We start from the raw sequence: 25,023 nt of genomic DNA, 5'->3' as shown, positions 1-25,023 counted from the left end.
CAGTTCAAAAAACACCACGATAAAATAAGTCTGGGTAAACTGGGAGACAGTTCTACTGTCCCATCATTGAACATTTCTCTTTCCTTGCTTCCTAACGAGAAAGTATTAAATAAATAGTAGCATCCTTTGATGCTAGTGGATCAAAATATCTAATGGATCCTTTCCATTAGAGTTCCTCTGGCGGCCCCTGTGTGAGCAGTTAGAATCTAGTCGTACTAGCTTTCGCTCCACCCCCTCCCCCTCCCCACGTGGAAGCAAAGAAGGAAACAGCCCTGTAAGCTCTCCCAGGGCAACTGTCAGCCTCCCCGCGGGACGTTTGCCTCCTGCCCAAGGAGAAACGTTCCCTCTGGAGGTTTGGGTGGCCACCAGTTCCCCGACGTCCGTGCCCGGCAGGCTTTTCCGCTGAAGCAAGGCGAGCAGGCCGCACCGCGCCTGTGGGAACCGCAGCCCACGGCCCGCCCCGCCTGCGCCGCCCAGCGTCAGCCACGACCCCTGCCTCAGCGGGCCGCGGCGGAGCCATGCAAGAAGCCCTAGTGGAAGTGGAGCCCCGGGCTGCGCTGGCCCAGCCTGCCGAGAACACCGTGCCCTCGGAGGCCGAGGCCGGGAAAGCCAGGGGAAAATACCCGCGCTTCAGGATCTTTACAGCTAGCCTGATCAAGTTCGGAAGTTTCAAAAAAAGGGAAAGAGACCAGGCTGGGTCCACGGCCCCCAGTATCAAGAAGGTACGGGAAAAACAGAAAGAGAGTTTGGAGGGGCCCTGCGGCTTGGGCTGTATGGCTTTTCCCCGCTGTCAGCGTTTTAACAACATCCGTTGCTTCCTGATTTTCTTCTGCATCCTGGTCACCTCTCAATGTAAGCCTGAGGTGGGGCTGGGTGGAGGAGAGGTGGTTCTGGTGCGGGCCAATGCGGGGCGCCAGAGGGTTGCCTACGTTGGGGAGGCGGAAGAGGGACGAGGTGCGTGGGGAGCCACGTGTGGTGTGGCGGCCCCGCTTCGTGTGGCGGTACTCTCCAGCGTTCTCAAGGTACGTCTGCAATCAAAGCAGGTTAAACGGGCCACCGCCTGGTTTACTTCACCTCATCAGGCACCTGATGGACATAATCCTCCCTCCGTGTGCGAAGAGGGCCTGGCCTCCAGATAGCCTGATGGAGGGAGGGTGGCGTTGAGTCATTGAACCGTTGTTTGGTCACCAGCCCTGAGAAGCTCCGTCATTCAGGGCTGAATCACTTGGGAGATTAAAATAAAGTCGAAAACAGTATCTGTGATCACCAGGTTGTTTCTGCTTCTACCCACAATTTTGAGACACACTGGCCAAGCCACTTGTCTCCTGGATCTTGTTTCCTTATGTGTGGATTGAAGAGGTGGAGTGGTACCTCAAACTATATCAGAGAAACCAAACTCAGAGGTGTTTATCTTTGCCCACACAGTTTGAAGAAGAGTGTGAATTTGAATGCCTTTAGAGGAGGCGTATATTTTCTACTTGGCCACAGCCCTCACCACTCCCATTACACCTAGATTCTTTACCATCCTGTTTACACGGTTGATATTGGAGTTTGCCAAACATGATCTCTTTTTGCTCTAAAATGCTGTGACTAAGTAACTTCAATAAAAAGGCTAAATATGATAAGTACCATATGAGAGGAACAAATAAATAGTCATCAGTTTGTCTTGAGAAATCATCAAAGAAGTTTCTTTGAGAAAGAAGCATTTGAATTATGCCTTGACAAATAGGTACAGTGATAGCTGGGGATGTAGAATATTTATTGAATAAGGAAATGAATGAAAGAGTGTTCTGGTAAATAAACACTCAGATGCAGGAAAACCTTGTTTCAGAATGATGAGTGACAAGTTTGGCTGGATGATGGTTTCACCTAACCACCAAAACCGGTAATTATATTTATTTTATTCATCGTGTCTCCCCAGGACCTAATATAGGGACTGAGGCAGAAAAGACAATAAATATGTATTGAATACATAAGTAAATTAAAAAAGAAGAAAAAGACAAATTGTGGCCACATTATGGAGGTCTTTAAATACCAGACTGAGAATTCTGAAAGGATACTAAAAGTTGTTTACTTCCCATCAGTGTACTGGGTTAATAAGTCAGGTGCTTTACAAGCATCATCTCAATATAATCCCCCTATTCGGTGGGTAATGTGGAGCCAGTGAATGTTTTTAACGAGTGGTTGCAGTGAATGGTTTTTAGCTCTACTGCTTATTAACTGACTTCATATAGATCATTAGCACAGTTTGGGTATAAATACTGAGTCTTTCATTCATAAATGAATTTATGAATTTATTTAAATGAATTCATAAATGAATTCTTCATTTTCCATTTATCAATTCATTTATTTATTGTTGCATTTTAAACAATTTCAAACATACAGAAAGGGTGCAAAGGCAATACAAAGAATTCCTGCCTCCCCTTCACCCAGGTTCTCCAGTTGTTTACATTTTACCACATTTGTTCCTTCACCTTTTCTTTCCTATACTTATAGACTTTTTCAGACATGGTACCCCATCACTGCTAAATACTCCAGTGTGCATCTTCCCAAAGTGAGGACATGCTCCTGCATAACCACCTTACACCCCTCCCAGTCAGGAATATTAGTGTGACACCAGCATCATGTTATGAATTCGTACCCCCACTCACATATTGCCAGCTGTCTCAATATTGTCTCCTTTTCCTTTTTGGTCCAAAATTCTATCCAGGAACACATGTTGCATTTAGTTGTCATACTTTAGACTTCCTCTTTAATCTGCAACAGTTCCTCATTCTTTCCCTGTTTCTTATGTCCATGCCAGTCTTAAAGTATATGGGTCTTTCATTCTCTATGTTGAACTTTGACATGGGTTTTTTTGATCATTCCTTATGACCAGACTCAGGCCATACCTGCCTGCCTGCCACCCTCTCCCTGTCTCTCCCCAAACCTGTGGTTTGCCTTTTCGTTTTCTAACTGGTGCCTTTTTGATGAAAAAGGTGTTCACTTTTGTTGAAGTCCAGTTTCTTAATTTTTTATGGTTCATTCTTTTTGGTTTCTATCTAAGAATGTATTGCCTAGCTCAACGTCATGAAGATTTTCTGCTTTGTTGTCTTCTAGAATTTTTATGGTTTAGCTCTTATGTTTAGATCTCTGATCCATTTTGAATGAATTTTTTTTGTGTGTATGGAAAGGGTCAAAAATCATTTTTCTCCATATGGATACTTTATTCCAGCATGATTTATTAAACAGACTGTCTTTTGACCCATTGCATTACCTTGACACTGTTGTTGAAATTCTAATCTCTAGAGTCTTTTTCTAGCCTCTCTATTCTGTTATATTGAACTAATATGTCTAACTTATGCAAATGCTGTATTGCATTGTTTACTCTGGTTTTATTATATGTTTTGGAATCAGGTACTTTTCTGACTTTGTTCTTTTTAAAAGTTGTTTTGACTATCCTAGGTACTTTTCCTCTCCACATTAATTGTAGAATCAATTTGTTTAATTCTGTAAAACAACTTACTGGGATTTTAGTTGGGTATTCTTTGATTCTATAGGTTTGGAGAAAATTCACATTTTTTTTTCTTTTGATTTATTATAAGAAAGAATAAAGAAATTACTATTGCTCAAAACAGTCATTCTACTGGAAACCTCAAATAGCAAATTAGAATTATATATATATATAATTTTCTTTTTTTGAAAGATAGTTGCTAGGAGAGTAGATTTTCCAGACCCCAATGAAAGATTCATTTTGCAATCAGCTTAAGCCTATATATATATTTTTTAACATCTTTATTGGAGTATAATTGCTTTACAATGTTGTGTTAGTTTCTGCTATATAACAAAGTGAATCAGCTATATGTATACATATGTCCCCATATCTCCTCCCTCTTGCATCTCCCTCCCACCCTCCCTATCCCACCACTCTAGGTGGTCACAAAGCACCAAGCTGATCTCCCTGTGCTGTGCAGCTGCTTCCCACTAACTATCTATTTTACATTTGGGAGTGTATATATGTCCATGCCACTCTCTCACTTTGTCCCAGCTTACCCTTTCCCCTCCCTATGTCCTCAAGTCCATCCTCTACAGAAAATTGACATCTTAACAATACTGAGTGTTCTGATGCCTGACCATGGTGTATCTATTTATTTAGGTCTTCTCTCCTGCAAGTTTGCTGTATTAATTTATTAGTTTTAGGAGCCTTTTGGCAGATTCCTTAGGATTTTTAACTACATGATCATGTCAGCTGTGAATCAGGACAGTTTTACTTCTTTCTTCCCAGTCTGTATGCTTTTTATTTCTTTTTCTTGCTTTCTTGCACTGACTAGGACCTCCAGTACAATGTTGAATAGAAGTTCTGAAAAGAGATATTCATTTATTTTTCCTGATTTTAGGTAGAAATCATTTAGCCTTTCACAATTAAGTATGTTAACTGCAGGGTTTTTGTGGATACTCTTTACCAGTTTGTAGATGTTCCCTTTTATTCTTAGTTGGTTGGGAATTTTTATCATCAGTGGTGTTGAATTTTATCAAGTGTTTTTTTTCCTGTATCTATTGAGACCATGATATGGTTTTTCTTATTTATTCTATTAACATTATATATTGTGGTTTTGATTTTTGGATGTTTAACCAACCTTGCATTCCTGGGATAAACCCTTATTGCTGGCCTATTATCTTTTTTAATAGATTGCTGGATTCAATTTGCCAAAATTTTGCTAAGAATTTTTTTTAATGAGAGTATTGGTCTGTAGTTTTCTTGGAATGTTTTTGTCTGTCTTTAGTATCAGTTTATACTGGCCTCATTACATTAATTTGGATGCATTCCTTTCTCTTCTTTTTTCTGAAAGAGTTTATGTATGATTGGGTGCCTACACAAACTCTTTCAGAATTAGTTTGTCGATTTATTGCCTCTCTATATCAATATTAGTATCAGCTTTTTGCCTCTCAGCTCCAAACTCATCCTTTTTGCCTGCTCTGTGAAAATGGACCTGGGCCCTTTAAATATTTTTCTTTACCAGCTGTCACAATGTTAAATTTTAACAGTAGAAGGTACTGGAGAGCCATTACACAGGAAATTTTACTTCTTGGTTCCAGTGTGTTTGGTTGGCAAGCTCCTGCAGTGTATACAGGTTTCTCTGTCATCAGGCTGTTGCAGTGCTTGCATCTTCTCCAGTATCCCTCTGCTGTAGTGCATGGTGGCCAGAAGCACTCAGTGGCTGGCAGCTTCCTTTGGCATCCCCCATGAAGAGCTTTCCCCAGCACATAGAAGGAGAACTACCACAAAGTTTTAGAGTATAGATTTCCTGCCAGTTTTGTTAGCATGGCACCACAGTGACTTCTTGGTCATTCAATAAGCCATGGCTATGCTCTCTTCAGCAAGGTCTGAATTTTAGCCCTTGAGTGCTCCCTTTCAGCCCTGGGGGAGTGGTTGTTCCTTATATGGGCTATTTCTATATTCTTTAGCATTCTCTTTACATCTAACTAGCTAATGCCTTGTTACATGAATCTCCTGTTATAGTTAATAATTCTTTATATTAAACTTTTCTTGTTCAAATTACTGTGTGGTTTCTCTCTTCTGATTGGATTCAGACTGTTATGGAATTGGTATCAGGAGTAGTCCCAGAAGATATACTCATAAAGTTGTAATTTTAGGATTGGTTTTGTTATGCCTTTAATCTTGAATGAAGTGCTGAGCTCTTTGCCAGTGGAAGATGGGTAGTAGTTCTTGGCATGTAGTGGTATCATAATTAATCAAGCTATCACCTATGCTTGATTGGGATGAAATGCCAAATGAAGCATGTACCTTGAAAGCCGAGTGGATGCTGTAGTTCACCTTATGGTAGTAATGATGACTATAAGGACTCTGGTGTTGGATGGAATCTTTTGAATGCCCTGAAGCACTTATGAAGAGAAAATGACAAACTTAGGTTTGTTAACTCTCAGCTCAATTTATAGTCTGAGAAATCAAGGGCTCCCATCAAAGCCCTGAAATAAGCTCTCATTTCTTTTAACCACAGAACAGATATTTCTGGAAATCAAACACAAAATTTAAATGTATGGATTGATGAATTATAATGACAGTTGAATTCAAAATCTTCTCAAATTTGCCCTGTGTCTTCCCCTCTCTTATGTATTCAAGAAGAGTGTTAATTTTTCAGTCTGTTCAGTTTGTTACTTATTAGGACATAGTGGTAACTTCTAAGCTCTTTACATGTGGAACTGGAACTGTGTGTAAGCATTTGCGTGGACACATATTTTCATTTCTCCAGATTTATACCTAGGAGTGAAATTGCTCAGCCATACGGTACCTCTACAGTTAAATTTTTAAGTGTGCTTTAGGTTTTCCATATATGTACTTCATCGATTTGAAGAAGTTGCCTTTTATTCCTAGTTCATTGAGTGTTTTTATTATGAAAGGGGGTTAGATTTTGTCAGATGCTTTTCCTGCATTTTGATGTTCATGTGGCTTTTATTTTTTATTATATTAATTTAGTGAATTACAATGATTCATTTTCATATATTGAATTGAAATTAAGGAGGCCTATGGCTTTGGGCACTTAAATTTGGTGAAACATTCAAAATAATCATAGAGACAACCTATTTAAAGAGCTTTGTCTTGTAAAGTATTTGTCAAAGAAAGATTCTCTGAATTGACTATTTTGTCTGAAATATTTCAGTACAAAAATATAACTGAAGACATTATTTAGTAGTGTTTTCTTTGAGCTTATGGGATACTTGCACACTTATAAAGAGTGTTTTTTCAATGAAAATATTATGATCTGCAGTAAAGAGTCATTTGGAGGCTTTAACAACTTCAAATTTATTAACTATTGTATTGGAGATCTCTAAGACCTCACTCAGGCTAAATGATTCACTAGAAGGACTCAGAGAAAGATGTTATACTCATGGTTATGATTTATTATAGTGAAAGGATACAGATTGAAATTAACAAAGGGAAAAGGCACATGAGACAAAGTCCAGAAAAAACCAGGCCAAGCTTCCATGTGTCCTTTTCCAGTGGAATTAATACTAGGGATATGCTTAATACTCTCAGCAACAACGTGTGATAACACATGTGCAAAGAGTTGCCAACCAAGGAAGCGCATGTGAGCCTTGGTGTCCAGGGTTTTTGTTTTTGTTTTTGTTTTTGAGGGGGTGTCAGTCCTCTAGGCATGTAGCATCTGTGTGACTGACCTCAGCTACTCAGATTCTATTACCCCATCCCTCACACCCAACAAAGAAGGCATTCACCATAAATCATGTTGTTAACATAAACTGTCTGACCAAAATGGGGCTGTGTGGCTCAAGGCCTCCAGCATATAAAAGCACTCTTATATGGTAGAATATTCCAAGGGCTCAGAGTCATCTCCCAGGAGCCAACAAAGACCAGTCTTGAAGACAGGCCTTTTTTTGAGCAACCCAGGCCTGAGTTAACTCTTTACTGCAAAACTATAAAAAGCAACTCTGAATTACAATTAATTTTATAAGAACAATTAAAGATAAGATCATATTAAAATATGTTCTTCAGAAAAAATATGAATTAACATTTTATTAGAGGTAAGTATGGCTAAAAAATTGGTTAAAGTATCTGAGTGTATAACGAGAATAATATCCCTTTATTTTGTAAATATCATGATATATAATATAAAGATATTTTAAAAGTTTTTGACTAAATTTTTAGCTTCACTAATGTAATAAAACTAGTTGGTTTATAAATTACAAAAACTATATGATTTTTTATGTAGTACTCCATACCAGGCATTGAACCAGGAAAAATACAAACAAAACAACCCTTAAAGATGGGAATCTGGAATTGGTTATCTGACCTGATTGGGCTTGAAAGCAATGAAAAAAGCAATATTTGTGCCTGTGGAAAATGGTACACTGGAAGTCAGTGGCATGTAGTGACTTAAAAGAGTTATTTAAAATGTTGCCTGGGATAAAGTTCTTACTAGAGGCAAGACTTTGGGAGACAAATAGCTTCTGCAATTGAGTCCTAAGGTGGAACTTTTGACTACAAAGATTTTGGAGTTGATTGCTTCTCACTGCACTGAAAAATTCACAGAAAGAAAATGAGAAGTTTAGGGCATGATTAGAAATGCATGAACTTTTCTGATGGTTCTGTGAGAATCTTATCACTTTTAGGCACATACTGCATATTTGGAACAGTACCAACCCGTATTCACACTTTCAGAATTACAACATAAGTTGAATTCATAAATTTATGAGATCACTTATGTGAGAGTTGGGGCATTGATTGGAGAAGAGTGGAACCCTGAGAATTGGGACAAAGGCATTTGGGTGGAATTCTGTGAATCCAACAATTGTAAACTCTGAAATCCTGAACCTCCTTTCCCAGTAGGAGCAACTATTCCTGCTGTGTCTCAAAAAGAAGCAATTCCTTGCTTGGAGACACTGAATTTACTTCACCTGAGTTAAGGGAATGCTGATTGCCCTCATGACCCACCCTACCATCCCTTATTGCTACTAGACTCATAGCTAGAATCAGATTCCAGCCTTCCCAGAATGACTAACATAAAATCTGTCCTGGGAGATAATATCTTATACACCCAAAATTTGCCTGCCACTTCAATGATGTCTCTAGGGACCAACTGGTATGGAGTATGCAGGGCTACCTCTTCTCAAACGAAGGAAAAGTTTTTCATTTCTACCACCCACTACTAAGAAAAAACATAATCTTTGGTGAACTTGTGGTTTTTGGAAGACGAAAGTCTGCTGTAGTATAATGCTATATGAAGCATTATAGCCCTGAAAAACAGAGGAAAAAGGAAGTCCTTCCAGTGGGCAAAACATTGGAGAGTACATCTGATTGTCTGTATTGCCTAGATACCAGGCTGCCTTTGACTAACGGTTTGACCATTTGGTGACTAGGAAAGGGTTGGGTAAGTGGTATGTGTCTCTGAATGGGCAAAGTTATCCTATGTGAATGTTCACCAAAAGAAATCCATTGCAGAGGAAGCTCTCAATAATGAAGTAGATAGACAACTATCCTGTGAATATTAATCAGCCTCTTTCCTCTGCCATTGTATGTCTTGTTCAATGGGCTCATATTTATAGTGACAATCACATCAAAGATAAGAGTTTATATGAGAGCTGAATGCAAGGCTTTATCTTCACCAGAGCTGATCTGGCTATTGCATTTTGGAGTGCCTGAATTGCCACCAGGAAAATTCAACACAATCCAGGAAATAACTCCATTCCCTAGTGAAACCAACCAGCTATCTGGAGACAGGTTGATTATGTTATCTGCTTCTATTATAGAGTGGGCAATAATTTCTCATCACTGAAATAGATATTTATTTTAGATCTGGGTTCTTCTTTTATCACCACAGTTCTGCCAGAACAACTATAATTGGACTTAATGAATGCCTCATACACCATCATAATCATCTTATGTAGTATCACATTGCTTTTAACGAAGGAACTCGTTTTACAGCAAAAGAAGTACATCAAGAAGTTCATGTTCATGGAATTCACTGGTCTTACTACAGAGTTCAATAACCAGAAACTCTTGGCGTTATAGATAATTTTAATGTCCTATTGAAGACTCAGATGAGGCTTCAGCTAGGAGACAACAGTCAAAAGTTTGGGTACTGTCCTGTAGAGTGAGGCATATGCTTTATGATAGTAACCTATATATGTTATCTGAGATCAAGAGGAAGAAGAGAGGGTGAATTTTGGAAGGAGGAAGTTATAAATATCAACTGTGGTCTCATAACCATTTAGAGACATAAAAACTGTAGCAACTATGCATTTTTCTCTTGTTTTAAGTGTACGCACACACAAACATATATACATTTGTGTGTGTATGTATTTCAATTTTTAATTTTTTTCTCTTCCTCTTTTCCTTACTATTTTATAGAAGAGTATTGTGGAAGATAACTTTACAAATTTGTCTCTACAGAATATTCCTGAATTAGAAGAGGAATTAATACCCCAACCCCAGAGACGGACACAGTTACTGACAGGACATTCCTTGCCTTGGCCAATATCCTCCTTGGCCACATTTGAAATGAGAGTTGACAAAGTGAGAGAGTGGCATGGACATATATACACTACCAAACATAAAATAGATAGCTAGTGGGAAGCAGCTGCATAGCACAGGGAGATCAGCTCAGTGCTTTGTGACCACCTAGAGAGGTGGGATAGGGAGGGTGGGAGGGAGGGAGACGCAAGAGGGAAGAGATATGGGAACATACGTATATGTATAACTGATTCACTTTGTTATAAAGCAGAAACTAACACGCCATTGTAAAGCAATTATGCTCCAATAAAGATGTTAAAAAAAAAATGAGAGTTGAAGAAAATGCTTTTAGGTGCAGCAAAGTTTCTATATCTTGTTTCTTGCTGGTTTTGGTCTGTTAAACTGCTGTGGTTCTGGGTCTGATTATGGTTTCTTCTGCAATACAGTTCCCTCACAGATTTAGTTAGGCCTACATCTTTGCTTAATTATTTATTTACTTATACCATTTATACCTTACAATTTAATTTTTATGTTAAAGAAAACCCATTCAGGTTTGTGATTCAACTAGAAGAAGGGTTAAAATTACATTGAAATGGATATGGTGACTGATTGGACTGTGTGTCTCCCTTTTTGGGGAAAAAGTGAGAACATCTTTGTTTGTAAGAATAATAATTGCAACATGTTTGGCAGAAGCATGATTATGTTGCTATTAATTTGGTGTGGAAGTTTAAATGTGGGAAGAAGGGTGAAAATGTGTCCTAAGTAGTCCAGAGGGTGAACTCTTCAAGTTATTTGTTGGCCATGCACTCCATTGTTGCCCTTCTGGACTCACTCCTATTTCCAAGGGGACTGGCAGCCTGTAAACTACATTTACTAGACTTCCTTGCCAGCTGGCTTCCACTTAGGTGTTGCCAGTAAGAGGCTGTGGCAGTACATTTGAAAAAGGGGCAAGGGGAAGCCTCTCTCTTTTTTCTCTTTCTATTCTGGTGATGATTTTGGAAGCAGCAGCAATACTGGGTAAGTGAAGGCTCCTGGATTTATAGACAGGAATAAATAAAGCTCCATCAGCAACAACAGTGGATGATGCAGCAGTACAGTGTTCATGGGCACTGGCTCAAGCAACTGCAAGAGCAGCAGAAACAGCAGGTGACTATGAGATAGCTAAATTTCATAGCATTAATAGGTGTGTGGGTCCTGGCTTCCTACAAAGAGGTAGTGATTGCAGTTCCAACAGCAGTAGCAGCAGCAGTAGCTGTCACTACTCCAGCAGCTTTAGTGGCATTTATATCATGAGTTTTGATTAGTAGCTATTTTTTCTTTTCACTCCAACAAATGTATTACTTTTGTAACCAACACTGATACCAATTTCTTTCTGTTTCAAATATTCAGTATGTTTATTTTTCCCAGTTGGATGCTGAGTTATAGAAATACACATATATGATACCATTTACTTACTATTCAAGAACATGACAAATTATACTCTATATTGTTAAAGGATGTATATATACGTTGTCAAAAATAGTGTTAAAACGGCTCAGAAATGGTAAACTCCAAATATTGGATATGGGTTATAGAGTGAGAGAGAAGAATGTGTTTAGGGAGTGCATGTTGGGTTTCAACTATTTTGATAATGTTTTATTTCCTATTCTGGATGGGAGATAAACAAATGTTCATTAGATTGTTATTTATTCATTTTTTAATAATTGAAACATCATAATTAAAATAAAGATCAGTACTGAGATGATTAAAAAGAGCATATTCTATGATACAAATGAACTTATTTACAAAGCAGAAGTAGACTCACAAACATAGAAAACAAACTTATGGTTACCAAAGGGGAAAGTGGGTGGGGCAGGGATAAATTGGGAGTTTGGGATTAGTAGATACAAACTACTCTTACATAAAATAGATAAACAACAAGGTCCTACTGTATATCACAGGGTACTATATTCAATATTCTGTAATAAACCATAGTGGAAAAGAAAAAAAAAGATATGTACTCAAAGGTTGAGATTTAATAAAGTAATTTTACTGCTTTAAAAAAAAAAAAAAGCATATTCTTCAGTATATTACTCATATAGTTTAAAAATAGTTACAAAAATTCAATTAGCAAATATTTCATAGAGGTTAAGACCTATTAGTGTTTTAGAAAAAGAATTATTATGTATTTATAGATCTTAAACATTCAGAGTAATGTAAAATAAACTTAAGTCATTGCAAATTATTTTGTTTTTCAATGATTATAATGATGATCTATTTTGTCTTTATAAAGATAATTTAATGCATATTATTGCTTTCTTTTTTTCTTTTTACATTTTAGGTATTGTGTTTGGTCTTGTAGATCTGAGCACTGACAATTTTCAGAAGGAGAATCATCTGAAAACCACTGAGAATTTAGTGTTGTCATTGACCTATGATATTTCATCTTGCCTGGTAGTAGTGTTTATAGCATATTATGGAGGGAAAGGAAACATACCAGGATGGATTACAGTTTCCTCCTTTTTAGTAGGATCTGGATCACTTTTATTTGCTTTTCCATACTTTAGTGGTGGAAATTATAAAATGACGGTAGAAACTGAAGGTAAGGTTTTAAAAGATACTATCATACATCAAATCATTATTCATTTAAACCATTGGCTCTAGGAACTTAAAATAGACTGTGATATTTATCTGTCTGTACATTCATTCATCTATATCTATTTATATGATCAAGTTTATTAAGCTAACTAATGGTAGCTCCCTGGTAACATGTATGTCATTCTCCCATCTTCTCATGATCATATACCCTTTCATCTAAGAGATGGGCCTAGTAAGATGAAAGAATATTTTGGATGATATTTGGGATAATATTTGGGATAATTATTTTGTGAAATTGGTTTTCTTTTATCAATTTTCATATATATTATAAATCTTTTGATTTATGTCTTCCACAGTATACTTAAATTGATCCCTTTATTTTGACCTCAACACACATATACACAAGTACAAAGACAAAGATAACCAAACTTACACAGACACACACAAAAAGTCAGAACTTTTCTAGCTACTTCTGCCATTTCAAAATGGGTGCTGCCCTTTGACACAGGACTTCGAATCTGGAAAGATTAGAGGCTTCTTTGCTTTCTTCATTGTTTTTTTTTGATTTATTCCACAATGTTTTGCTACTCCCAGTAGATAAAAAGGCTATTTGAAGTTCATAGCACTATTTCTGACACTTTTGTGTCAGGGACTTTCTTGTTATGTATAGGCTTATAAAAGTGTTGGAATGCATTTACCAGTTTTGGAAACTTTAAACTGGGCTTTAGCAAGAAATGATGGAAAAGGCATGAGGATGTCTCTATATGTATGTATGTGTGTATATACATGTTTATGATGTTTAAAAGTATGTTTGTGATGTGTGTTTATGCTGTGTGTTTACAATATAAATAAAAATAGTTCATATTAAATATAATTTATATAATATATTAAGATATTTAGCAATATATACTATGTAATTCATATTATAAATAATATACTGATATGTATATGATATATATCACATAATTTATGAAATATATAATATTCACATATTTATAATCTTTATTATATTTGTAGACTATATGTAGAACAAATACATTTATTAATTTGTAGAATATATTTGTAATATATTTATTATATTTGTATAATGGACAGCTAATTGAATTAGAAGATGACTTATGGGAAGAAGGGAATGGATAACACTTTACTCCTATTCTTCCCTTAACCCTGTTCTGGTCAGAAAGGGTGAAAAGTTAGGAAGCACTGCTTGAGACATTAAAAATGCTGCTTGATGAGTACTCAGGAGTAATGAGAGTAGAAATAGTACAGTCTTTCTTCCTTTGTGTTGTCTTTATAGTGTCTAGATTCTGCATATTTTATTTTCTGCTTGTGATTAGGAACACGTAATTTATCTAACAACAACCATTCAGTGTATTTACTGGGTAACCCTATGCTTGTTGTTAGAGAAGCAGAAATAAAGTAAATAAATGGTCTTTGCAGGTAGAAGTGCTTATTTCATACACCCATCTATGCAGATATTTCACTCATTTTGTTGAAAAGTTTAGTTCTTACATAACTAATTTTCTACTCTATGTACGCACTTCAGTTTATGTATGTATATATTTTTAATTTCTGTATTTTCTTCTTTCATCCTTTTTTGGGGGGGGGATCCTTCTCTTATTCTTTTCTGAATATCTCTCCTATTCTATTCTCTATTTTCCCTAGTTACCTGCCATACTCATCTTCCTGTATGACTGGCCTGAACCTTGGAGCAGTCCATTTATCACCACCTTACACTCCCTTTCTCTGCCCCCTCTACCCCATCTCAGTTTTCTGTACTAATGACAAATTGGTCTTAAGTCCCTATGCATCAACTAACATGTAGAAATCATAGTAAACCAAATCCTTGAGAAGTTAAAACCAATTTTCTCCTCTAGTTCATGCAAACAGTTGTATCACACTCTGATCTTTAGTTTCTAGATCTCTTCATATAATTGAACACCCAACATATCCATGGTTGCAGTGCACTGTCACGTTACTAAGAACTTCCTAAATATCTGTTATCTCACTGTCTGATTATATCCACTAATTCTTCTAACTCACTCATATAACATCAGTTATATGTTCAGTTATATAAAGAAACATCAGTTCTTTCCTTTCATTGGAACCTTTAGTGTATTGACGTCTACTTTCTCCCTTTATCAGATTCTCCTTGTTGTTACTTTCTTTCATTTGTAGCTTCTTTTATGTTCCTTAATATGACATGTTAGAATATTTCAGATATACTCTAATCATTATACTAAGCTCTCTGTCCCATTGTCCTTTCTTGTTCCTGGTCTGGAAAACTTTTGATCCAACCGTATACCTTTCTTTTGTATCTATACCTGGGCTGCTGATGAGTGTTTTAGAGAAAAATCACACAAGAGGGCAGCTTAGTCCCACAGTGAATTTGTTACTTTCAACCTCAGTTATACTTTCAAATGGATCCATTCCCCTGATCTTTTTTTCAGTTCCCTTCTATAATTCACAACAAAGATTTTTGATTTTCCTCGTGTCTTAGTTAGTTTGGGCTGCTATAACAAAAATATCATAGACTGGGTGGTTTAAAAAACAGAAATTTATTTCTCACCGCTCTGAAGGCTGAGAGTCCCAAGATCCAGGTGCCCTTCTTCACTTAAAAAAATCCCTTGTTTGGACTATAATTTCAAGAAGGGCACTAAAAGCTTAGTTTCATCCTACTGGTAGAAGACATTTGTTTTCAGATGTTGGGCAGCAGGAATCTCAGGACCATGATCCTTAGGAGAAGGGAAACAAGTTGAATGTTTTTTTTCTAGAAGGAGACAAGAGTAGTAGATTAGGGATGTACTTGATTATCAGGAGGGTGAAGGACCTACCTGAGTTTAATAATCATTCATTCAAAGTGAGATTTGCATCGTTGTGTGTTTCCCTCCAGCCTCATTCAACTTTGAAAGCGTAGGTGTAGAGTAGGGAGAAGAGTTTAATTTGACCAGGGCTGAAGTTTTACTAAGGGATTGCATGATATGAAAGAGAACAAAGGATTTAAAAGTGTTAAGATGATAATGAGAGAAGTAAGGAGATGAAGGGGACATTGAGATAGTGAAAAGGAGAAGGATCAATGGATTGATTATCGGTCCTGGTGAGTTTTAAGGATTGTAGCAACTGGGTTACTGGAAGGAGTGATCTGGAAAAATAGAGAGAGTTTGAGTGTAGGATGCTTACAATTAGGGAAGGTTTGTAGTTTTTGTTTCCGAAAGTTTAAAATGAGTAGCTAGGGTAAGTGGAATACAAGTACATGAACGGAGAGGAGTTCAAGGAACTAAGAAGCTAGGGTGTTGGAAATATCAGATTGATACTGATATCACCACAAGTTAATATGTCTATGTAAAATTGAATCATCAGCATTTTGGATCACAATTCTAGAGACCTCCTCCCATTTGACGTGGGATCAAGTTTCATTCTCTGTGGATACTGAACCACCTGAAAATTTCCATTTGTGTACTATTTTGCAATCTATACTATTACCAGTTTTCCACTAATATTTTAAGAGCATTTGTTAAATTCCAATCAAAATAGACACAGTCAGAATGATCTAATTAGCATTACCTGGATCTACCAATCTAATGACAAATGTAATTCCAACAAACATTTATTTACTATTGATTTACAACCATGTGAATTTGAAAAAGCATAAGGAATACACTGTCACCTAAAGGGAATTTAAAATCTAGTACATTACCATATAATGAGTAACTCTAACAGAGAGAAATTTTTATTGTATAATGCCTTGTCTTTATGCACCTGTATTCTAGAAGTTAGTGGGTCTAAAATGGGAAACTATTTAGTGACACAAAGTTAATGTGAAGATTGCTGAAGAAGTGGATCTAGAACTAAACTCAGAAGGTAATCTTTAGTAATTCAGATAATTTAGGACATTAGAAATACTTTTACCCTGGGGTCAAAACTCAGGGGTACCAGATGCTAAATTTAAGAGGAATATGTGTGTATGTGTGTGTATATACATATATACATATATGTATATATATACTTATGCACACATAAGTAATATATACGTATAATCATGCATACACATTTATATTTGGATATAATATGCGCATATTTTCCAGTATTCCCACAAATTTTCTTTTATCGTTGCTTTTTTTCCTGAGAACATGATTGATTATAGAACTACTACATTCAATATAAATGAGTGTTAACTAAAATAAAAGCATAATGGTGGAAATAGCTTATAAAAGGTAAAACATTTCGTAGAAGATACTGCATATTTGTTGTATGTTTAACTTTTGACTCGTTTAACAAAAATATAATTATCTTTTCAAAAGCTATTTGCCAAGAAATGAAGATGGTCAAGCCTTGCAAGAAAGCTTCATTATCATTCCGATCAAAATATATGACTTTCTTCATCCTTGGGCAGAGTGTGCAGGGAATAGCAGCTATACCTCTTTATGTCCTTGGAATAACCTTTATTTATAACAGCGTTGCCACACACTCAGCTGGTATTTATCTAGGCAAGTTATTTCCCCTTCTAATATGATTTTTATATATTTTCATCCTATCAACCTATTTAGGCTGCGGTTCATTTCACTAGGAAAAAAAATCTCAAATTACCAGATTAAATTGCTCGAGTAGTTGTATGTTTTAACTTTAAGGATATAGTGGGGTATCACTTCTCGGCCTTTTGGCTAAGATCAAGGATATAGTGGGATGTTGCTGCCATAATGTCCATAAGGGAATAGAAACATTGTTTATGCTTCCTTAGAGCAAGATTCAGTGTCGTGCTGAAATAATCATTACTGTACTAAGCTCTTTACGTACATTAACACAATCGTTTGGGGGAGCTTTGATATTTTGAAGTTAATGAAAACATAATCTCATTCATCCTATCAAGGAGAGGAGTGATGTGCTGTTTAATTAACTACAGTGTAGTATGCTCTCTTTATAATATTTCATGCTAGTGTATCACACAATAAGTAGCCCTGGAGTACAGTAATCTGTACCTCTTTATATTGTAATAGCTTCTGGTCCTGGTAGATCATCTTCTTATACAGGGTTATCTAACTATCATTTTTGGAAAAATATTTAAAGTTGTTTTTACATACTTATTGTGAAGGTGACTTAACAGAAAATAACATTTTTCACTAAAATAATAATTTTTCCACCAGAGGTAAGGAAAGTCATGTCAATAAACTAAAATAGATAATATTTATATTTATGTTTGTTTTTAGAAAATAATTGCAGCCATTCATTACCGTTGGCTGATGGTGGCAACAAATCTGTTTGTTTTACTTATGGTTCTACTGAATAGCAGTTAAAACACATGTATACACTACAGCGAGTAGCTTACTTTATTGCTACCTCCTGCCACCCTGGCAGCTAAAGTGAAGGATTCAAAGGTGATGTTTATGTTAGAGTATCTTCTTGCTTTAGTACCACAAATTAAACTGAAATAAGATCCGTTGAATTTGTATTAAATATATGTATATTTATTTATATTACATTAATATATAGATTAAGGTACAGTGAATTACAAAATTATCTGAGTTTTTCTAATATGTGCATTGAATAATATGTATGATGATAAATTTTATGTGTCAGCTTGGCTAGGTTATGGCAACCAGTTGTTTGGTCAAACACCAGTCTAGATGTTTCTGTGATAATTTTTAGATGTGACTAATATTTACAATCAGTAGACTTTGAATCAAGCAGATTACCCTTCATAATATGGGTGAGCCTCATCCAATCAATTAAAGCCTTTCAGAACAGACTGAGGTTTCCCAAAGAAGAAGCAATGCTGTCTCCAGACTACAGTGTAGAAACTCTGCCTGAGTTTTCCCATGCTGCTGGCCTGCCCTGTAGATTTAAGACTTAATTATGGACTCAAGACTATAACATTAACTCTTACCTGGATTTCCAGCCTGCCAGCCTGCCCTACAAATTTGGATTTGCCAGCCCTACAATTTCATGAACCACTTCCTTAAAATCTCTGCCTCCCTCTCTAACTCTCTGTCTCTGTCTCTGTCTCTCTGTTTCTCTCTCAATATCCTATTGGTTGTGTTTCTTTGGAGACTAATAGAATATTCCATGAAGCTTTCAGAAATAATCCATTGCAGTGAGATAATTTTTATCTTTTTACAACAAAGTTGGGTTATTTAGTTGTTTGATGTTCAGTATCCATTTTATAGGCCTTGTGGAAGCTGCAGGAATACTTGGATATGCTTTGGGGTATGCAATAGGAGCACCCTTAATTAAGGCCTCTGTGAACAGTACTTTTGAGAAAAGGTAGGCTGTTTTTTTTTTTCTCTTTTTTTTCTGTTTTACATTGTATAAAATATTTATTGGATAGATACTGTAGCTTATAAATATATATTTAATTTGTAATAACTGTATTTTTAAAATATGTAAATGTGACTGATATGCACATATGCATACATATAAATATATCTAAAATACACATTTTATCTTTGCTGTTTGAAATATAATTCAAAAAACAACTTATAATGACAACCATACTACTATTTCCACATATAGTTTTTTTTTTAATTGTGGTATAAAACACATAATGTAAAATTTACCATCCTAACCATTTTTAAGTGTATAATACAGTAATGTTAACTATATGCATATTGTTGTGTAACGTATCTCTAGAAATTTTTCGTCTTGCAAAACGGAAACTCTATATCCATTATACAACAACTTGCCATTTCCCCCTTTCCCCCAGCCCTGGCAGTGATTCTTCTACTTTCTGTTTCTAAGAGTTTGACTACTTTAGACACCTCATGTAAGTGGAATCATGAAGTAATTGTCTTTTTATGACTGGCTTATTTCACTTAGCATAATGTCTTCAAGGCTCATCCATGTTGTAACATATAACAGTATTTCCTTCTGTTTTAAGGCTAAATAATATTTCATTGTATGTATAAACCACATTTTCTTTATCTATCCATCTGTCAGTTGACCTTTAGGTTACTTCAACCTCTTCTTGGCTATTGTGAATAATGCTACAATTAACATAGGTGTACAAATATCTCTTTGAGACTCTATTTTCAATATTTTTGGAATATATACCCAGAATTGTTAGATTGTATGGTATTTCTGTTTTTAATTTTTTTGAGGAACTTTCATATTGGTTTTTTTTAAACAGCCATCCTAATAGGTATGTATGAGGTGATATCTCATTGTGGTTTTGATTTTCATTTCCCTGATGATTAGTGATGTTGAGCATCCTATCACATACTTGTGGGCCATTCATACATCTTCTTTGAAGAAATATCTATTCAAGTCCATTGCATATTTTTAAAATCAGATTTTTGTTTTTGTTGAGTTGAGGCAGTTCTTTCTATATTCTGGATATTAGCCCTACTCCAGATACATGGTTTGCCAATATTTTCTCCCATTCTATAGTTTTTCTGTTCACTCTGTTGATTGTTTCCTTTGCTGTACAGTTTTATTTATTTATTTATTTATGGCTGTGTTGGGTCTTCGCTTCTGTGCGAGGGCCTTCGCCAGTTGTGGCAAGTGGGGGCCACCCCTCATCGCGGTGCGCGGGCCTCTCACCATCACGGCCTCTCCCGCTGCGGAGCACAGGCTCCAGACGCGCAGGCTCAGCAACTGTGGCTCACGGGCCCAGTCGCTCCGCAGCATGCGGGATCCTCCCAGACCAGGGCTCGAACCCGTGTCCCCTGCATTGGCAGGCGGACTCTCAATCACTGCGCCACCAGGGAAGCCCCTGCTGTACAGTTTTTAAGTTTGATGTAGTCCCATTTCTCTAATTTTTTTTGTTGCCTGTGCTTTTGGTGTCATATCAAAAAATAATTGCCAAATCCAATGTCATGAAGCTTTCTTTGTATGTTGTCTTCTGGGAGCTTTATTGTTGCAGGTTTTATGTTTAGATCTTTAATCCATTTTGAGTTATTTTTGTATATATTATAAGGAAAGGGTCCAACTTCATTCTTTTGCACATGAATATCCAGTTTTTCCAGCACCATTTATTGAAAAGATTATCCTTTCCCTGTTGTGTATTCGTTTCATCCTTGTAAAAGATTATTTGTCCATATTTATGAGAATATATTTCTGGGATCTCTATTCTCTTCCATTGTTACATATATCTGTTTTTATATCAGTACCATACTGTTCTGATTACTATAGCTTTGTAATATATTTTGAAATCAGGAGGTGTGAAGCCTCTGTCTTTATTTTTCTTTCTTGGGATTGTTTTGACTATTTGGGATCTTTTGAGATTCCATATGAAATTTTAGGATTATTTTTCTATTTCTGCAAAACATTCTGTTGAGGTTTTGATAGGGATTGCATTGAATCTGTAGACCACTTTGGGTATTAAGGGCATTTTAACAATATTGAGTCTTCAAATCCATGAGCATGTATGTCTTTCCATTTATTTGTATCTTCTTTAACTCCTTTAGCAATGTTTTGGAGTTTTCAGTGTACAAGTCTTTGCCTTGCATGCTGCTCATTGTTAGTGTATAGAAACACACTTGAGGGCTTCCCTGGTGGCGCAGTGGTGGAGAATCTGCCTGCCAATGCAGGGGACACGGGTTCGAGCCCTGGTCTGGGAAGATCCCACATGCCACGGAGCAACTGGGCCCGTGAGCCACAATTACTGAGCCTGCACGTCTGGAGCCTGTGCTCCGCAACAAGAGAGGCCGCGACAGTGAGAGGCCCGCGCACCGCGATGAAGAGTGGTCCCCACTTGCCGCAACGAGAGAAAGCCCTCGCACAGAAACGAAGACTCAACACAGTCATAAATAAATAAATAAAAGAACGTGAATTTCTTTAAAAAAAAAAAAAAGAAAGAAACACACTTGATTTTTGTGTTGACGCTGTATCCTACAGCTTTGCTGAATTCATTTATTAGTTCTAACAGTTTTTTTCTTTGGAGTCTTTAGCATTTTCTAAATAGAAGATCATGTCATCTGCAAACAGAGATAATTTTACCTCTTCCTTTCCAATATGGATGCCTTTTATTTCTTTCTCTTGCCTGATTGTTCTGGCTAGAATATCCAGTACTATGTTGAATAGAAGTGGTAAAAATAGGTAGGTGTCTTTGCCTTGTTCCAGATATTAGAGGGAGAGCTTTCAGTTTTTCACCATTGAGTTCAGTGTTAGCAGTGGGCTTTTCATATATGGCTGTTATTATGTTGGGGTAATTTCCTTCTATTATCAGTTTCTTGAGTGTTTTTACAATGAAAGTGTGCTAAATTTTGTTGAATGCTTTTTCTGCATCGAGATGATCATGTGCTTTTGTCCTTCATTCTGTTAATGGGGTAAATCACATTAACTGATTTTCATATGTTGAACCATTCTTGTATTCCAGAATAAATCTCACTTGGTTATGATGTATGATTCTCTTAATATGTCGTTGAATTTGGTTTGCTAGTATTTTGTTGATGAATTTTCATCATTATTCATCAGGGATATTAGTGTGTAATTTTCTTGTAGTATCTTTGTCTGATTTTGTTTTCAGGGTAATGCTGACCTCATGGAATGAGTTTGGAAGTATTCTTTCCTCTTAATTTTTTTGGAAAAGTTTGAGAAGGATTGGTATTAATTCTTCTTTAAGTGTTTGGTGGTACTCTCCAGTGAAGCCATTTGGTCCTGGGATTTTCTTTGTTGGGAGGTTTTTGATTACTGATTTGCTCTCCTTATTGGTTCTGTGTCTGTTTAGATATTTTATATTTTTATGATTCAGTCTTCATAGGTTATATGTCTCTAGAAATTTTTCCATTTATTCTAGGTTATCCAACTTGTTGGCATAAAATTGTTCATAGTAGTTTCTTATGATCCTTTCTTATTTCTGTGACATCAGTTGTAATATCTTCTCTTTCATTTCTGATTTTTGTTATTTGAATCTTTTTCTTGGTCTAGCTGAATGTTTGTCAATTTTGTTGATTTTTTAAAAAAAAATCAACTCTTAATTTAATTGATTTTCCCTATTGTTTTTCCATTCTATATTTCATTTATTTCTTCTCTAGTCTTTACTATTTCCTTCTTTCTGCTATATAAATATGTATTTTTAAAAAATAATTAATTAATTAATTTATTTATTTTTGACTGCGTTGGGTCTTCATTGCTGTACGCCGGCTTTCTCTAGTTGCGGCGAGTGGGGGCTACTCTTTGTTGCGGTGAGCAGGCTTCTCATTGCGGTGGCTTCTCTTGTTGCAGAGCACAGGCTCTAGGCACGCGGGCTCAGTAGTTGTGGCTCGCGAGCTCTAGAGCACAGGCTCAGTAGTTGTGGCGCACGGGCTTAGCTGCACCGCGGCATGTGAGATCTTCCTGGACCAGGGCTCGAACCCATGTCCCCTGCATTGGCGGGTGGATTCTTAACCACTGCGCTACCAGGGAAGTCCCTAAATATGTATTTTTAAAGTTATATTTAATTATGTATTGGGAAGTGGTACTATAAGTGACTTATTGCCTTTTTTAGTTCTCTCATTAAGATAACGGAGTTAATGAAGGAGATAAAAATCTACCACTACAAGAAAACAGAAAGGTCCACCCTCCATTTCTGAAACTGGTTTTACATAAATGTAGAACTAATTAAAACTGAGGTACAGAAGCCAACTAGCTCCTCTTATTTATTGCCAACTTGCCAACTATTTCCATAGTTATTTATTGCTACAGTTAGTATGTGGAAGCTCTCCTCCTAGCTCCCCTGCCAGCTCATCTGGGTTCTTACCTAGCCATAGTGAAGTTTTGGTAGCTGGAAGGGGCAGGGTGGGTGGGCAGATAAAGTATCAGAGAATATGTGTTGGATGTATTTTTTTTGATTCTCTAAATTCACTTCCACCTTTCTAAAACCTTCTCTAGTCTCTTTTCTTCCCCAGGAGGCTATATTGAGAGCCTCAACATAATCCCTTGAACTCTGGATTTCAGTTGGATTTGGCCAATGAGAGGCACTGGCAAATGAGAGGGCAGGAGCAAATTAAGGCTAGGGTATTATCCTTCCAGTTTCTGCAGGGGTTGTACCCAGATTGGCTGTATCCCTATTCTAAAGATGACACCTCCTTTGAGGCTTCCTTTTCCATTTATTAAGCACTGTTCCACTTGACATTAAGGCTTGTCATAACAGTTTGCTACTGTACTGCTGACCCCATAATTTTGTGCTGTACCCTGTTCATTTCTCTAAACTCTGCTGACATCACTGGAAATAGTCTTCTTGTCCCTCTCTCTTCAAATTATCTCAGATGAGTATACCATCTGTTTCCTATCAGTATCCTGACTGATACTAAAAATAGTATCAGAAGTAGCTTTAGGATTCCAGAACTAGGCTGCATATTTGTATGCACAGATAACCTCCTTGCTGGGAGTAAATTAAAGATAGTTACTAAAATGATCATAGGTTGTAGGATGGGATTAAGTCCAGGGACGGCAAGACTAGGAAATTAAATAGTTGTAGCATTTAATCACTGGAGGGACAGAAGTTATTTTAAGAGTTCTGGGTCATATGGCTTCTTTTAACAATACTAGAAAATATTCCCAGGGAAAAGGAAACATTTAATTGTGTGAATCTTAAGTTCTCTCATTGAGATGAGAAAGGGGATAGCCACTATATTACAACTCCACTCAACAGTGGCCTTGAAATCAGGAGATCATTCTAGTGAGTAGAACTTCAGGCTGGTTGTCCACTTAGCATAGAAGGAGGGATGGCCTGAGGTATAAATTTATACTAATTTATGGTTGGGTAGCCAAGGACTTAGAACAAGATAAAAAAAAAAATATGTAGCCAGGAGAATATGTGGATGAAACTCTTAGAACTGGCAAATGAAAAGGGTATGTACTTTGGAAGAGGCTCTTTAATCAGCTGGACAAGATGACCCATCCTGTTAATGTTAGCCAGCCTCTCTCTTTTTTTCTAACCACCCTAATTCTTCCTCAATAAGCTCATGTGAAAAGTGGCCATGGTGACAGTAATGGTGGCTTTGCATGAGTGCAGTAACATGGACTTCTTCACACTAAGGACAATCTCTCAACAAGAATATTTACTAGGGTATGAGTATTACTACTGCTGAGTATCCAATTCATCAGTAGTAGAGGTCAACCCTGAATTCCCGATACGACACGTTCATTGGGAGACAGGCTGTCATCAGGTTGATTACTTTGTTATTAGGTTGGCCCTCTTTTAACATAGAGATTTGTCTTTATAGGGAAAGATACTTATCCTAGGCAGGAATTTTTCTTCTGTACTATCTTAGTCCATTTGGGCAGCTGTAACAGAAATATTATACACTGGGCTTACAAAAACAGAAATTTACTTCTTGCAGTTCTATATGCTAGGAAGTCCAAGATCAAGGTGCTGGCAAATTCAGTGTCTGGTGAGATCTTGCTTCCTGGTGTCCTTGCTTCTCCCTGTGTCCTTACATGGATGAAGGGGCAAGAAGTCTATCTGGGGTCATTAATCACATTCATGCAGACTCTACCCTCATGACCTAATCACCTCCCAAAGGCCCCACTTCCTAATACCATTACATTGATACAAAATAATG

General features: G+C 36.7%; 1 protein-coding gene across 1 annotated transcript in view; it reads left to right on the top strand.

Annotated features, from left to right (window-relative positions):
* The first annotated feature begins 518 nt into the window (after positions 1-518).
* SLCO6A1 (solute carrier organic anion transporter family member 6A1) overlaps positions 519-25,023 on the top strand; it is a 101,669-nt gene continuing 77,164 nt past the window's right edge. The window contains exons 1-4 of the mRNA XM_068534855.1: positions 519-852; positions 12,288-12,548; positions 16,846-17,031; positions 18,706-18,802. Of these exons, the coding sequence (XP_068390956.1) occupies positions 519-852; positions 12,288-12,548; positions 16,846-17,031; positions 18,706-18,802 (878 nt within the window). The remainder of the gene's footprint in view (positions 853-12,287; positions 12,549-16,845; positions 17,032-18,705; positions 18,803-25,023) is intronic.

Source organism: Eschrichtius robustus, chromosome 2 (assembly GCF_028021215.1).
Source record: "Eschrichtius robustus isolate mEscRob2 chromosome 2, mEscRob2.pri, whole genome shotgun sequence".
Taxonomy (NCBI): domain Eukaryota; kingdom Metazoa; phylum Chordata; class Mammalia; order Artiodactyla; family Eschrichtiidae; genus Eschrichtius; species Eschrichtius robustus.
Note: the sequence above shows the minus strand (reverse complement) of the source record. Positions and strands in the feature narration are given on the sequence as shown.